We start from the raw sequence: 16,178 nt of genomic DNA, 5'->3' as shown, positions 1-16,178 counted from the left end.
CTTGTTGTGCCTCGCCTCTTACCCATGCAATGCAGCCCACTCCACTCCTTTACTCTTCTCCCCTTTCCTCTCCTCTCTGCCCAGATTGATTACCAGCGCAACTGGCTCACGACACTCGCCATCTTCTGGCAACCTTTTAGTGCCGTTTTATAGATGGTTAGCGCACCTCATTTGGCTATTTATACATCTGTAAGTGGCCATGAAATATAGATTTGTCTTGATGGGTGTCAACATTGGAGCCATGGAAGCAGAGCTCAGTGACACCTCGTTATTTTAATGGTGTGAGATAGAGAGGCCACACGGCAGGAGTCATTTTCAAACATGGCTAAATGATACTGTTTTTATTTTTTGATTTAATGTTTTCACTCATATTTTACTGAAAGCTAAACACCTATTTTACTTGCAGTGTTTAGTTGGTGCTGAGAGATGGAAATAGGGAGAGAAGTGACTGAGGATGGAAGGGAACACCTTGTCTCTCTCACACAAGCACACATACTCTAAACTACATATTCTATGTGAATGTCGAGGTGGTTCAGAGTGAGAAGAACCCTTAACAATAATATGATGTGTGACCTGTCATCCACGCACATGCACGCACATATTTCACTCCATTCACAGCCAAGGTCTCAGAGGTAATTAGGTGCTGGCACCCACTCAGTGCAATGTGCTGGTTAATTGAATAGTTAACACATCAGAGGCAGGCCTGTGCAGATTGGAGGTGACACCTGTCAGGAAGCTGTTCTCTCCCGACCCAAGACATTTCCTGGTCTGCCTGATACATATGTCATCTTTGTGGAAATACCAAATTAGGGGCAGGCAACCGAGTGAGTGCAGTGCAGCAGGTGTGGAGATAGCTTGGGGCTGGAGGAAGGCAGGTGCTCCTCTGCTCTGTCCTTCAAGAGGATTTGTAAAGCTCCGGGCACCCATCCTTACTTCACCTCAGGCCATTTCCATGGGTATGTGACAGGAAAGTGACAGCCTTGTGCGTATGTGTGTGTGTGTGTGTGTGTGTGTGTGTGTGCATGTGTTGCGTATGCGTTGGCAGGCTCTCCCCCAGGCCCCGCACCAGTGTGCCCAAGGCATCCAGGAGTTGAGTATGCATTGTGCAAAGGTGTGTCAGCGGAGTAGAGGTGTCCAGACTCAACCAGCTCAAAGACGACGTTCTGACAGGTAGACTGGCATTTGCAAAATAAATACCAGTTTATCAAATAATACTTTTTATCTCCACATACTGTAAAAATTGTGTGAGGTTACATATGTGTCCTGACGGAGTGCTTGCATTCTTGTCTTTAGGTGTTGCACTTTCAGGTGGCAGGGGATCGGCTGCAGGCGGAGGTCCTGTCAAGGCCCGGTGCAGTCAGCAGGAGATAACAGCTCCAGAGCAGAGGGTTACCACACAGGGGCAAGACCTGGAGGCTGCTCACAGCCAAACCACTGAAAGGAAGCAGTGTGCCAGCTGGGACATGTATTCATGTTACAGTGAGAAGCCAAACCCTACATATGAATTGAACAATTAAGCTCACACATACATACAATCTCACACACTACACTCATTATGTCCTCTCACATTCTCCACAGCGGGGCAGAAAAGTAATGGACTACTGCATCGGGCAGAGATGAATCTGTAGGCACCCTGAAGCTCTGTAGAGAGAGGCTGTGAAGGCACAGCAGCAAGCAGCTGGAGGCCCTCAGCCAGATGGTAGTACTCCACTGATACTGCACAGAGAGACTCAGCATGGCCTCTCCTCAGACCAGCTGCTGCAGCTTATGCAGGAGCTCAAGGAAGACCACTGCAAAGTTGGTCCCTCTACCTGACTGAGAAAGTGTTGTTGTGAAATGCGTATTAAGTAAATTGCAATAGTTTAAGTGTGTCTGTGGGTGCAGCCTATCACTTGTGTGACACATCACACTTCATCCCTTTGTTCTACCTTTGCTGTCATCCTTCATTGTCAGATGGGTCCGAAATGTCTTGAATCTTGAAAAAGTGTTTAAGAGGGAAAGTTGTCAGACAACTGATCTACTGTCAGCTTCTTAAAGACACCAGAAAAATAGAGAGACGGATAAGAAGAGGCTATAGAATTACAAAATAAAGAAATGAAACAGAGAGAGAATGATTGAAATGCTATAAGTCAGAGAGAGAAGGATGAAGGAGGGAGAGTGACAGGCTCTCGTGTCAGGTCAGCTAGCCTCCAGTTCTGGCTTTAATATATTGCGTGAGTCACCTGAGTTCGTGATGTGGCAGCTGCCTCAGCCACTCACCTGCAAGGAAACTGCCCATCAATTCACAGGCACAGGCCTTTTGTGTGATACACTACCCTCATCTGCACAACATACCTAAACATATCAAAGCAATCTTTACATAACGGATGCACGCAGAAAGAAGATGTGCAAAGAAAGTGACGTCTTAGTTGGAAAAAAGACGTGCAGAAACAAAATATGCTGCGTTCAAAAAGTAAGTGTACCTGGTAGGAGACTTTATAAAACTCTACACACTTTTCAACACTTTCAGGCAGCCACTCTGTCATCCAGGAAAGTGACGCCAGAGAAACAAATGTGTCTTTATGATATGTGTTTGTGTGAGAGTGCATATACAGTTAGCTTTGTATATGTTTCATTTTAGATCTGTCTGTTTTTTGTGCATACATCAGTCCAGGAGCGGGCAGGAGGAGAAGACTTTGTTGTCAGCAGGTGGGCGTCGGCAGAGTTGGTGAATACTGAGCAGCTCCAGAGCAGGAACCGCAAAGCTACAGGTATGCTATATTCCCCATAGTGTTTAGAGATTAAACCTGAAATATTTGCATCTCTCAGAGCCGTTAAGATATGAATTATCATGAGACACCAGGAAGCCATCTGACTGTGAATGCTTTAAAAACACTGCTGTGCTCACAGACACTACTAGTGGCTGACAGATGTTTAGCACTCTCGATTCCTGTATCCCTCTATCCCCCGCCCCCCGGCCCCCCAGCCCATCCCATTCCTCCCATTCCAGACCATCCATCTGGGCTGTGTGTGGGCCAGGCGCTCAATAAGCGGATCATTTCAGGTCGGGGCCCTTGTGTGAAATCAGATGTTTAACTGGCCAGCTGAAGTGGGACAGGAGCATCTTAACCACCACCTTGCCAAAGGTCTCATGTTCACTCAGCCACTGGGGCTGCTGTGAGTACGCCCGCCACCTGCCAATAGGCATTAGGGAGGATTTAGTAATTAAGTGATAGGCTGAGGACTAAATTGGGTGTTTGTGGGCTGGCTAGCCACCCCTTAGGTCCCTACAGCCATGCAGATAGGGGATTCTAATTGCCAAGAATATTGATCAGCCTGGCGAGGGGGGTGCACAGGGAATTCACAAGCCATCGATTAGCTGTTACTGCACCTCACTTGTCAATGGAAGAGGGAGGTGAGCATTGGAAAGGCTCCGGGGCTTTTCCCACAGTATCCCTCACCACCAGCAGCTCCCGACACGCATACACAGTCAGAGTCAGTGACACGGCATGTTGTGATAAAAGCACTCTCTAAACTTCCCTGTACCTCCTCCTCCATATCTGTAAGCCAACTTTATTCTCACTTAGACAGTCCAGAGGTGAAACTGGCAGCAGAAAAGGGGGGCTTTGTAGAGGGCTCACCAGCAGTGTTTTTATGTACTGTTAAAGTGTCACCCTCCACCCAGCCCCATCTTTCTCCCTACTCTGTGCTTTTTCCTTTTTCATACAACTTGTCTCCCTGAGTTTGTAAGGGCTCTGACCCATCGCTGTGGTCCTGATTAGTGTTGGAGGGGGAGAGGGGACTGAGCTTGCCTGCCCTCTTACATTTAATTAGTTCCATCACCTGGCAGTAAACAGACCCTGGTTAGTGCTCACACACACACACACACACACACACACACACACACACACACACACACACACACACACACACACACACCAGTGACATGTCAGCATCACAAAACAACAGTGCGTGCAGCATTACTATGAATCCTCAGATGAAATGTTAAAGCTCTGCCCGGTCAGAGTGATTCTGTCACACATGCACACATTGCTGTGTATTGATTTAGTTCCATGCATGACATACTAACAGCTCATTAATTTCCTACGACTGGGCTGAATAGAAAAGCAATCGATTAGGAGATGTGTTGGAAAAGGATTATTAAAAGGTTTAATGTTAATATAGCAACTTGTATTTACACTGTAAGTTTGTGTTTTGGTATGTTTTCAGGAACAAACGTAGTTTTTCCTACAATGTTCACTTTTGAGGTTGTTATTTAAAGGATGTCAGGATGAATTGTTTTATAGTTTGTGGTGGAGTTTCAGGTGGAGTTTCTGAGGAAAGAGGTTGAGGATAATAGAATAGAATAGAAAGTCCACAGCCCTGAAGTGCTACAGCTGGAGGGAGAGCTGAAGGAAAGTAGGGAGATATGCTCTGACCTCAGCTTGCACACTTATTAAGAATACCATATTTTCATTTTATTTCCATTTCACATTAGACCGTCACCTCAAATATGTTGCATATTGTATCTAGAGTAGCTTCCAATCAGTGGATTGGCTTCTTGCTTGAAGGACACCTGTGAAGGGGACATGTGGAAACACACACACACACACACACACACACACACACACACACACACACACACACACACACACACACACACAGGCTACTTGCATGTGCGTCAATTGAATGAACAAAACATGGATTTCAATTTTTTTTATTGTTATCTAGTTGACTCAGTTTAGTTTTTCTCTGCCAGCGAATATAAAACACCAGCTAAGGTGTTTTATATTCGCGCTGAAATGAATTGCAGAAGCAGTGAGAAGGTTTGCTGCACAGCAGTCTCTAACCTGAGTCATTTAGAGCCTATTACAAAACATCAATATATTGATTGAAGCAAGTGTCTCAGTGCACTGCTCTGTAAACACACGGCTGGTTCAGTTGTGCATGTTTTATCAGCTTGAATCTTATCAGGATTTAAATCTTTTCATCTTCAATTCACTTAATCCTGGCACTATTGGCTTTCCAGCCAAAGATTCCACTCACTCTACTCTGATATATTTGGCCAATTCTCATAATGAAAAATAACAACAATTTAAAGAGTATATTTACAATGTATTTTTATTTTGTGTTTGACTCACATGTACAGATAAAAAGGTTCTGCATGCAAAGGTTGGTTATGTTTGATTTTCTACTGGCTTCCAGCCATCCTAGAAATGTAAATGCTCAGGGTTCTGTGAGCCGCTTTGACTTTGAACTTTCTACAAATGGTGAATCCTGTGGTCTGCGTGCCAGCTTCAAGAGCAAACTAAGGCCTGACGCATGTACCATAAAACTAACCAGGCAGCAGGAGCAACAGGTCAGAGAGAACTTCAAGTAGAAGGGGTTAGAGAGTAACTTCAGACAAGTGTTGACTTGTAGCTCACAGCCAGGTCAAAAGATAGAGAAATAGAAAGAAGAAAAAATCAAACTTGTATACTGTCTCCAACTTTGCTGTTTTACTAGAATGATCAATCTTAATGTCATATCATAAAGTGTGAGTTGAATAAGTTAGAATGTAAATGTGTTGAATGAATCAGAAATGAAGCTCCCACTTCTTCTGCTTTAGATTTAATCATCTGCTGAACTTGTTTTCCCATCATAGTTGGCACCAACGCTATATATGTTAAGTGATACATTCATTGAAGATATTTTTATATACATACTGTATGTCATGTCAAGAATGAAAGAAACTTTAGTTTGTTTCAAAATTTCCATTTGGTTTATTTATTTTTACCATATTGCACAGTAGAAACCGTGTACATACAGTGTATGGTTTGAAAAAAGCTAGCATCTACACTACACTATACTGAGCAAGAATTGAAGTCAATCCCAAATCCAAACATAATCTAAAAACATTTCAATGAAAGAAATACATTTCATTGCAGTATATCTAATCAGGTGATCATGTAAGTCATGTAGATCTGTGTTACTAAGGAGAGAGCATTCTGGTCAGTGTTTATCTGTTGATATTTATGACCACCAGACTGTAAAGTGAGCATCATGTTTGGGATTCATATGCTCATATGAGTGTCTGAACTGTGTGATTTCCAAGGTCATTTAGTCACCTCTGAAGGGGGATTGTTCCCCCATGCTTGTCTTCTGATTGAAGCCTTGCTACAACGTTTATACACCACTCAAAGTCACCCTCCAGCCATGCTCACAAATTGAATTAGTTTCAGTCTAAATTTGTGTTTCAAAACTAGTAATTATTTTTTAACCCCAGAGGAAGCCAAGAGAAATGAGTCAGATCTTCACAAGTCATGAAATTTGATGATATATGATTTTACACTAACCAGGGACACAAGCCTGAAGCACAGCAATTTACCAACCATTCATCTGTTATCAAATTAAATCACACCACATTTGACATCTTTTAGAAAGTTAGATAAATCTGATGAAAAAGTTTCTCCCTCAATTACCATCTGAAATTAATCTCCTTAATCCCAATTTGATCTCTTTCATGCATATAAGGGGTATCTTTCATCTGCCCACCTATGTGCTTTAAACTCCGCCACAGAGTTACGATGGAACGTGACTCTCAAACTTATTCCTACGTGAAATTCTGACACCCATGCAGCTCCATGAGATGGGGGAGCTGATTAGGGGAGATGAGGACAGAGGGGCGTAACTGACAGCCGCCCATTATTTATCTCTGTAACTGGTGGAGGACTGTAAGCAGTCTCCAGAAGTGTGTGACGGAGCTGCAGGTACGCTTCAGCTGCAGTAGTGCAAAGCAGAGCCAGAAATAAAGCTGATTTCCACTACAGATATTTAGCGATGTTGATTAAAATGTTCCCTTTTTAAAAAAGAAAATCTCTTATATCAAATGAACCACTTTTGCATATTACACGTTACAGGTGAAAATTGATATATTATGTGTCATATGAACACATTACGCTGCTATATGCAATTTAGTTAGTGCTCTAGGTGCATAGGCTCTCAAGCAACTGCTCCTACTATTGTTGGATGAATCTGAAAGTGGTTTGAGCTTCTTCATGTCGGAGTTGTCTTCGAGAGCCTCAGATGAGACAAATTAAAGGAAAAACCTGAATAACTTAGTGGAGGAACATTCAGATGTTATGATAAATATGTGCATATGTGAATCATGTGCTATGGCTTCCTCACTCACCAGAACTCAACCCAACTGAGGACCAGCCTCGAACTTGTGTTATGTTGTTTTTTCCTTTACTTTGGGGACATGGCACTTAGCCTTAATCAACATAGCATCTACAAAAAGAATGAGCAGTAGACAATTCCATTTCTGTAATCTGGATACTCAGCAAGGCTCGTAGCAACTCACATGGTGAGTTGCAGATTCAGAATATGAACTTTCTGTCGCCCACAACTGCTCCCAGCATCTGAGCAGCCGGGGCTACAGTTGTACTGATCAGGCCTAGTTACACACACCAGCTCTGCCCTCTTTAAGCATCACTTTGACCAGCCAATGACCTAAAAGCCCCAAGCACCACTATGATGTGAGAGCTCTATAATGGGAAGGAAAAGGAGTCTCATCTCCTTTCTCAACAGTGGGTATTAGTTTAAGATAGCCAGAGCGAAGAATGGGGCACAATGCTGGCTCCTTCACACACCATTCTGGTCATTAGCGTGGACCACACAGCTTTCTTCTCAAGGGGTGTCTTAACCTCCAGAGGTCACACTGTTCACTAATTTGACGCTACAGGCGAGATCATATTCTGTTGTCGAGACAAGGAGAGGCTCGTAACTTTGCCGTCTCTCTGTATTCTTAAAGCTGATAAGATAATGACACAAGGCCTGAATGTTCAGCAGTATTTAATGGGTTCTGATATTTCCAGCTAGAAATTATCTTTTTCAATTTGACTTTAGCCAGTCACAGACCTCATACTGCGGACCTCATGTATTAGCATTTTATTAGTTATATATTTGTTTTGGTCTGGAGCTCCAGGTGTACACATTGTTACTTGCTCTCTGCTCTGCTGTGCCATTCCTTTTGTTGATGTATGTGAGTGTGTGTGTGTGTGTGTGTGTGTGCTGACTCCTGAGCTAAGAGCACATCTCTGGCTCATCTCTAAGGCCTGGCGTCAGCCTCCTGTCAATGTTACATGGTAACAGCAGCACTGCAGCCTCTTAATTGGTTTAGGAAAAGCATCCTTGTCATTTTGCGGTCAGTAAACTCTGCTAGAGAAAATGAAGTCCAAGCTGCTGCCACCTCCTCAACCCCCACACAGCCAGCCTAACAAAAAAATAATGATTATGTGTCGTGTATATTTGTGCGTTCGCTGTCTGTTTTCACTTTTAGCTTTTAGAAATAATTGCTGTTGGTTGTGTGGCTGCATCAGAGGAAGGGCATTAATGATTCTCACTGGCCGTGAGGAAGCACTGCGCTGCAGAGGGCGGGAGGAGAGCAACTCATTTTCTAGAACTAAACGTGTGTGCATTTGTGCCTGAATGTGTTTGTGTTTGGTCATTTATTTTTAATAGTTTAGTTTCCTCATTTTGCCGTGCAGTACATATTGTATGCAGCCTATAATAATTACGCAAGCAGTGAGTGCAGAAATGTGTAAATCAATCAATCTCTGAATGACTACACGTGCGTGTTTGTGTGTCTGTGCGTGGCTGTCCTTTTGCACGGATTAGCTGGTGAATGCTGCGAGAGGATGATCAGACTGGGAGCACACCAGGGTTGCTCTGCGATCACACAGGGATTATGGGGGATGTGGAGCTGTAGTGCATTCCAGGGCCGCCTCCAGTTAGGCTCATCTCCGCCACGCTTCCCTCACACACACACACCACTTTAATTGCCTTTGCTTCTTTCATTACTTTTATTGCCTCTCCTCTGCATTGCGTGCTCCCTGGGCTTGTGGAAAGGTCATTGTGATGGTGGTGATGTGCTCATAGCCTCCATCTCCCTGACTAGCAGGAAATGGCTGTGGGGCTGAAGCTGGGGGAGCGAGTGACACAACAAGGTAGCCACTGACGGGCTGTGTCACAGATTGATTTTTGAATGCCACCCAATGTGTCCCAGAAACAAGGTGGCTATAGAAGATATAAATAATAGATCCTTACTCTGACTAGCTGTATACAAACTATGATAATGAGAGGAATGCATAAGTAAATGCCTAATTATTACTTAAAATAACTTCACCACCTGACAAATGTGTGAGGCAGTGTTTATGGCATCGGCAATTTCATGTCTTGGAAGCATTGAAGAGGTGACGGTTCTTGGATGGGGGACATGTTTCTGCCTTATTGCATCCCGTGTGCACAATACTAAGGGAAATAGAGGTGGGTGGTAGGATCATCAAGTGGTTTATAGTTTGAATTGTGGTGCAATAAAGTATATCTCCCCCGGTCAAATAAAGCTACTTCTCCCAAACATCTTCAAGGTGTGCACCTTCCTGATAACTATATACAGAGAGGCCAGCATGTTTTAATATATGTACTATACACATACGCTGCATTTTAAATAGCATTTAATAATATTCTCACGACATGAGAAATGTACTTATTTACAGGGCTCAGATTGTGTTGTCCTAAAGTGAATGTTTTAGTTGTTTTATTTATTATTGCCATTTTTCTTTTGCAAGTAACCATTGCTCATAGCATATTTCATTATGTTTTCTTCTCCTTCAGGCTTGTATGAATCATTGCAGGCTTGCAGCGGAGCCGAGTGTCCAACTCGCAGCGGTGCAAATAGTAGCAGGCATTGATGAGAGCCTGGAGTGAATGTGTCATTTTTTACAACGGTAGTGATCGTATCTCTCAGGGGTAGCTATGACTGTAAGGTAGTCCAGGACAAACAGAAAACACATACATAGACCCCATCAGTCTTCCACCTGAATTAGTCTTATAAATGTCTTGCTTCTTAGTGGCCCTGTGTCTCTTCTTTTCAGGTTTAACACTCCAAGCTTGAGTCTATAAAAACAGAAAGTACAGGAGAGCAGCAGCTGTATGCTGTAGATATGGGTTTGTTTATATTTTACTTCCCTCCCACTGCTTCTGTCCTTTACTCCCTGACTCTCTTCCTCTGTTCCAGTCCAAAGTGAAGGTTTTGTGTTCAGTCTCGTGTCCACAAGACGCTCTCCGCTGTCAACTGGTTTGTCCTGGAACGTAAGTAAGGCCTTAATACACACCACATTACTGCTGAGGTCTCTCTGCATTTTCACAATAATTGGTTTCTATCCCAACAACAGCTAATGCACATTTTATCATATCCCTACATTGCTGCAGGCAAGCAAATGAAAAACTGGCACTGAAAATAAAAGAGCAAAGCACAAAGATCATCCATCTCCGCCAAGAGAGAGAAAGTGGACAGAGGAGAGTTATATTTATGTGCTTTACTCTCAAGTGCGTGTGTGTGTGTGTGTGTGTGTGTGTGTGTGCGTGCGTGCGTGCGTGCACAGGCACACATGAATCCACCTGCAGGAGGGTGGGGGAACTCGGCAAATTGAGGTCAGGAGACTTAAAGCTGAGCTTGATGAGAAGTGTATTGAAGAGGAGGAGATCCAGGTATACACACAGAATATAAAGTCACTGGGCAAAATCTACAAATATTGTTGTGCAATGTCAAACATTTTTATTTGTTTGCATTTTAAGCCTGTTAAGCCATCACACAAACAGAAGTCTTATCTATATGCAGTGCTATAGCATAATGTAAATAGTTTAATATTATTAACAAATCCTTTACAGCTGATCAACATCATTTCTTTAAATGCCGATTCGGACTCTAATGCAAACGGTCTTTTAATATCAATGTCTGTTCAAGATGTACTGGACAATAATAATCTTATATGTTTGTTTAGGAATATATATTACCATTATTCATCCGTTGTTATGGGTCTTTCCCATGTAAATATACAAACATTTTGTCATAAAATGTGTTTAGTCACCCTTTAACCCTTTAATGCAAAGTAAGCAGCAGATACAGAATATAATGCAGTGAACAGTTTGTGTAGCAGCACCAGATAGACTGGACTTGTTCCACTAAGACACCTTTAATAAAACAAAACATTTTCATCAGCGTGCACAAATAGCTGGCACTGTTGCTTCTACTATGCACTCAGTAATGTTTAGTGTTAGGCCTCTGAGCCCTCTGTTACAGCCCAGTGCAGAATTATTTCCAAAATATGTTTCCACTTGATCAAAAGAAAGTTGTTATTACTGATTTCTACCATAGATACAGTAAAATAATCCTCATTAGCAGTATGGATCCCTCGTTCTGCATCTTTTGACCTTGAAGTTTAGTAATGCGACATCGCGGACCTAAGACAGCACATGACTCGGTGGCTTTGGCTCTGATCATTCTACTCTGTTGAACTATCGCAGCCCTGACAAAGACTCCACTTCTCCCAAAGAGGCTGCAAATCTATCCTCTCTGTGACTACATGTTCTGCTCCGGCCGACTCCAGAGACAGTGTCGGTGACAAAGCAGTGAGCTTTCAGACAGAGCGTGAGTGTTTCTGGAGTGGCTCATCTGAAACACGGGTCAATATAAACACTCACCAGCACATCACAGACAGTATCACTGAAAAGCAAAGCTGCTGCATAACTCCCAGGATTGTTATCGGCTGTCATGTTGATTTTGCTTGTTCTGGGATTAGCATAGGCCTCAGTGTGTTTGTGTGACTAATGGTCTGTGTTTTCCGGCTGTGAAATCAGCAGCCTGAGAGCCCTGAACAGCCTGCACATCAGTGTTTAAAGTCCGCCGCCCCCCCCTTGGGTTGTGCCTCTGGGTCCTGCTGCTAATGCAGCCCCAGCACATTTGGTGTCTTTATCTCACAGAGCAGAGGCTCTCCTTTACATACAACCAGGTTCAGCACTCTTCTCCTCCTGCACCCAGAATGACCCCCAGTGTAATCTGCTCGAGCCTGGCCGTCTTGTGTCATCCCCACCTGTGTGGCCCAGCCTCGACTGATGGCTAAAGCTTGTTAACACATTTGTGCAGTTAGCTGGAAAATGTCGAGGGTGGCAAAGGGAGTCGGTGATGGGAGAACATGGTGCAGCAGAGTAAGAGGTCTCACCTCCTTGGCACAGTTTGAGCCTCTAGAGCTGGCTAACTTTGACCCAAGGGCGTCCTCTCCCCTGGCCAGACAGACAGGTGGTGTTAGTGTTCACCGACACCACACAGGACACAGGAAACAAAAGTTTTTTTAAATAAAAATGTGAATGTTATGTGTTGCGTGAGAAAGGGTGGTGGAATGGTGTCCCACAGTTGAAGCCATCTCATTTTTTCTCAGCCAATACCACCTTTCCTCAAAGTAAGCCAGATTTGTGTTACCTGGCATTTGCCTGCAACACATTCGTATCTGATATCCTCTCAGATTGCAAGCAGGGAAACTGGGTCTGATTGAAGGGATAAGATTTGGCTGTGTAAGGACAGAAGCAGAGGGAGAGCAAGGGGGGAAAGATGTGAACCCAATTTGCCATGTGTTGACTGTACTGATTAGGGGCTTGTGCTAAGAAGAGCCTCTCTATCCCCTCATTCCTTATGTTTACTTTGAGACTCACCACCTTTCTCAACACAGACCTCACTGCAACCAGAGTGCCTCTTCGTCCTGCTCTCCTCAGCTTCAGCCATAGCACCTGCACCACTGGAGGCACAAGTACATGTGTATGACAAACTAATCCAAATGAAAAGATGATAGCGTAACAAGGGCAAGAAAGGGTTCTGTCGAGTTTGTTAATCCATTAGAGAAAGTGGAATAAGCAATGTGGTTGCTAATAAGACGAGATCTGTGAAATGTCTGAATCTTTTCTGGATTTACGGTGGTCTGACAGCTCCTCGCGTGTGTATATTTGTGGAGACCAGTGCAGTGCTGATGCAAACTCTGCCCATTAAGGGCCGCATGGTGTATGGAGCAAAGTCCAGCTAATGTTTTGGGACTTTTAAAAGCCCGCAGAGAGCTAGGGGTACAGAGGTGGTCTGAAAGCAAACCAGAGATCCAGGGAATAATAATAAATAGATACATAAGTGGATGGAATGGCATGAGAGAAGCTAGGGAAATAGCACATCTATTCTCACGCAGCACGTTTGTTTATTTATGGCGTCTGAGGGCCTGGTCCTGATGCCGGGTGGGGGCTGGGGGAGCACAAACACAGGCTTTCCCTCTCAGAGCTCAGCTCCCTAGCTTTCATTAAGTGTCATTACCAGTACTTTCAGAAAGCTGGCCAGGCTGAGACCTGACATCCCCTCTACACATAGTTGGCCATGCATATGGATGGATTTCTGATCCCTCTTATCCACCACTGAGGAGGGGGAATTAGGCCAGCGAGAAGGAGAGCGGGGGGCTTAAAGGGTGTGTCCATATCTGACTTAAATGCCAAAGATGGAGCTATTACTTCAATTGAGGGACAGTGTTCATGCTTGGTTTGTTGTTTCCTTTTTATGAACGGGTCATGCACACCAATGTCTATTCGATCAAATACATTTTACGCTCTTGTATTTTCATTTCGGCCACTTTTACAACATAACCCACAATTCCATTTCAAAATGTGCATTTCCAGCTGTATGGTGTTCATTAGCAATTTGCTCTTCCGGTTCACTGACTTTGAGAACGTCCCTCGATTGACAGTGGGGCTTTTATCTGTTTGTTTGTATATCAGGGAATGAAATATTCATATTGTACGCTTTTCTGAGCAGAAGTTATCTAGATTCAGTGTAAATGGTACTTGGGATTAGATTCTCACAGCAGATTGCTTTTATTAAGGGGAAAAAGCCAACTCCTTTGAGCAGTCGTCTTCCTGGGAGGCAATCTATTTCTCTTTCGAGCAGCAAGAGTGCTGGACCAGGCTCTTAATGCACTGAAGCAAAAGTGCTTTGGTCCGCAACCTTTCACGCCTTCAGCTCTCCTTTATGTGATTGAATAGTTAATAACTATGAGTCGCCTTTGAAAGCTCTGTGCCGTTGGTCCTTCTGAGGCACTTCTCTTCTTTTTGTCTTGTTTGGCTGACTGTACCTGCCCATTGCTGTGTCTGCCTGCACGTCTACTCAGCCCCAGATGCCAAGTCAACTGATAGCCCACCTCTCCTCCGCCACCAGCCCCTCTTACTTTTGTCTTTGTCTCCCGCCTGACTTGCCACTTGTGTGTCTGACTGTCTTAGTCTGTACATCAGAATTTTGAGGGCTTAGGGATCAGCTTTTTCATCTCTTACTTCCTCTTTCTCTGCCTATACACATTCACACAAACAGATAACACACACACACTCGCTCACACAGCTCATTAGCCCATCCCACGCTCACAGCTCTGGCAGAATGTGACCCTGTCTAATTGTGTACCATGCTCATTTGTTCTCCCTGCATGATGTGACGATTGCTTATTTATTCTCCTCAGGGCTCCCATCTCACATTAAAATGATTGACTCATTTCATTCACTGCACATTTTCAAGCTTTATTTGATAAGCTCATTTCCCTTGGCATTCAAATCCCTCCTTTTCCTATGCTTAAAAGTTATAACGTTATTGAGGCACATTATTATTCCTACTCTGGATTGTTTCTTTCGGCTAATTATCTGTGTTAGAAAATAATTGTGCACGTGTGATTCTGTTTGTTCCGGTGGAATTGAGCAGCACAAAAGGGCAGACACAAACGATGCTGTTGGAATTGCTGAGGAGCCAATTGTGTACACAAAGCTGGCAGACGCGGTCAACAAGAAGCTTAAGAGGGATTGGGACACTGGAAGCTCGGTCATACAAGCAGAGCAAATTTGCATTGTGTTCAAATTTACATCTGCTTAGAGACCTGTTTTACAAATAAAAAAGCCATCGATCATGTAATAAGGGAGTGTTTTGACACAGAAAAGAGCATAACAGGCGATTGCTGATTGGGGATTTGGGCAGCATTGTTACAGAAGGATTTAGCCCTTGTGATTTTGCCAGCTGACAGTCGATGTTTTCTCCCCCCAGCTACTGTATATCGACCAGGCCTCAGTGACACAGCAGCTGCTGGAAACCTGCTCAGTGCACTGGTAGGTCAATTCCGACTGAGACGTGTGATAGTAACAGGCAAAAAAATATGTGATTGGCTGAGGTCACTGACCTCATACATATGAGGCGTCATTAGCTGAGTATTGAAAGTCTGCTTATTTCGGTACGCACAGAAATGCCTCAGAGTATTTAAACCAAACTGAATCTATGTTTAGTTATTCTTTACTTATTCTTACATATAAGATTTTAGACTGTTTTGTTTAGCCAAAGTTCTTGTAATGTTGCTGGTTGACAACTTTTAACATTTCTGAACTTATTCAGAGGGACTCCAGTAATTTAGTATTGCACTTCCATAAAGTTGGAGGACTGTAAGTAGTAGAGGACCAGGCTTCCTGACTTTTAGTACCTACTAGTATGGATGGAGCTCCAAAAACACCAAAATGCCCATAATGCAATGCAATAGTTATATTGTCAAACTTTAGGAAGCTTCCTCCAGAGAATTCAAACAGAACCTAACCCTAGGCATCCTGTTGCTGCTTTATAACAAGAATAAGGATTAAGTGCATTGTAACGTCTCTTGTTTTTAGCATTCTTAATGCTCTTTGATCATCAATTTATTGCATGTATTGTCTGAATGAAGTCTCTCATGCTTTAGCTGTGCTTTGACTGCGAGAGGAGTTCTGATTAGTCAAGCAGAGAGCCAACAGATAATGAGAAGAGTCTCGGCTGACGACCTCCCCAAGCCCGTGTTTCTGCAGATTTGGACGTCACTTTGATTGGGCGGATCCCACCTTTCCAATCCCAGGGACACACATTCATCTATTAATGTTAGGCACTTAAACCATATAAAAGGAGGATTTGTTAAACCTCACTAAGTTTTCATGAATGGTTTTGCAGTACTATACACTCAAGAGCTGCACTAGTGTATAGCACTGTTGTTATTTTTAGCTTTTTTGAGTTTGGGGTCTCATTTAATGACTTAACGGATTTGGTTTTGTGCTTAGATTGCCTATGTGACTGTAATTATTTAGAATGTGTTCAGTAAAGCTTAAAAACTAATCTTGAACCAGTTGAAAAGGTGGCGGTGGTCTAATGGTTAGACGTCTGAGTTACCAGGGCTGTCACCATTGTGCCCCCAGGGAGACTGTCCTTGTGGTTAGTTCACTGTGAGTCAGTCTGAATATAATCATTAAAATGTAAAAAAAAAGGTTCCTGTATTATACATTATTAGAGACTTTATTTATGGAGGTGGAAA

The 16,178-nt window shown here is 43.3% G+C and overlaps 1 protein-coding gene across 1 annotated transcript; it reads left to right on the top strand.

Annotated features, from left to right (window-relative positions):
- Window positions 1-1,033: 1,033 nt before the first annotated feature.
- On the top strand, window positions 1,034-16,178 carry LOC115003882 (uncharacterized). Its single transcript, XM_029425827.1, has 6 exons — window positions 1,034-1,094; window positions 1,294-1,479; window positions 2,649-2,750; window positions 10,037-10,110; window positions 14,903-14,964; window positions 15,579-16,178. The coding sequence occupies exons 1-6, from the start codon at window positions 1,034-1,036 to the stop codon at window positions 15,697-15,699; spliced, it is 606 nt and encodes a 201-aa protein (XP_029281687.1). The 3' UTR covers window positions 15,700-16,178.

This window comes from Cottoperca gobio, chromosome 3, assembly GCF_900634415.1.
Source record: "Cottoperca gobio chromosome 3, fCotGob3.1, whole genome shotgun sequence".
Classification (NCBI taxonomy): Eukaryota; Metazoa; Chordata; class Actinopteri; order Perciformes; family Bovichtidae; genus Cottoperca; species Cottoperca gobio.
The sequence above is the reverse complement of the archived record's forward strand: the minus strand, read 5'-3'. Positions and strand labels throughout refer to the sequence as shown.

Bases quoted from the DNA above. Each gene is read 5' to 3' on its own strand.
- LOC115003882 (XM_029425827.1), top strand. From the start codon at position 1,034: ATGCGTTGGCAGGCTCTCCCCCAGGCCCCGCACCAGTGTGCCCAAGGC. The intron at 10,111-14,902 runs GTAAGTAAGGCC...TTCTCCCCCCAG, and splicing joins CAACTGGTTTGTCCTGGAAC to CTACTGTATATCGACCAGGC. The intron at 14,965-15,578 runs GTAGGTCAATTC...CTCATGCTTTAG, and splicing joins GAAACCTGCTCAGTGCACTG to CTGTGCTTTGACTGCGAGAG.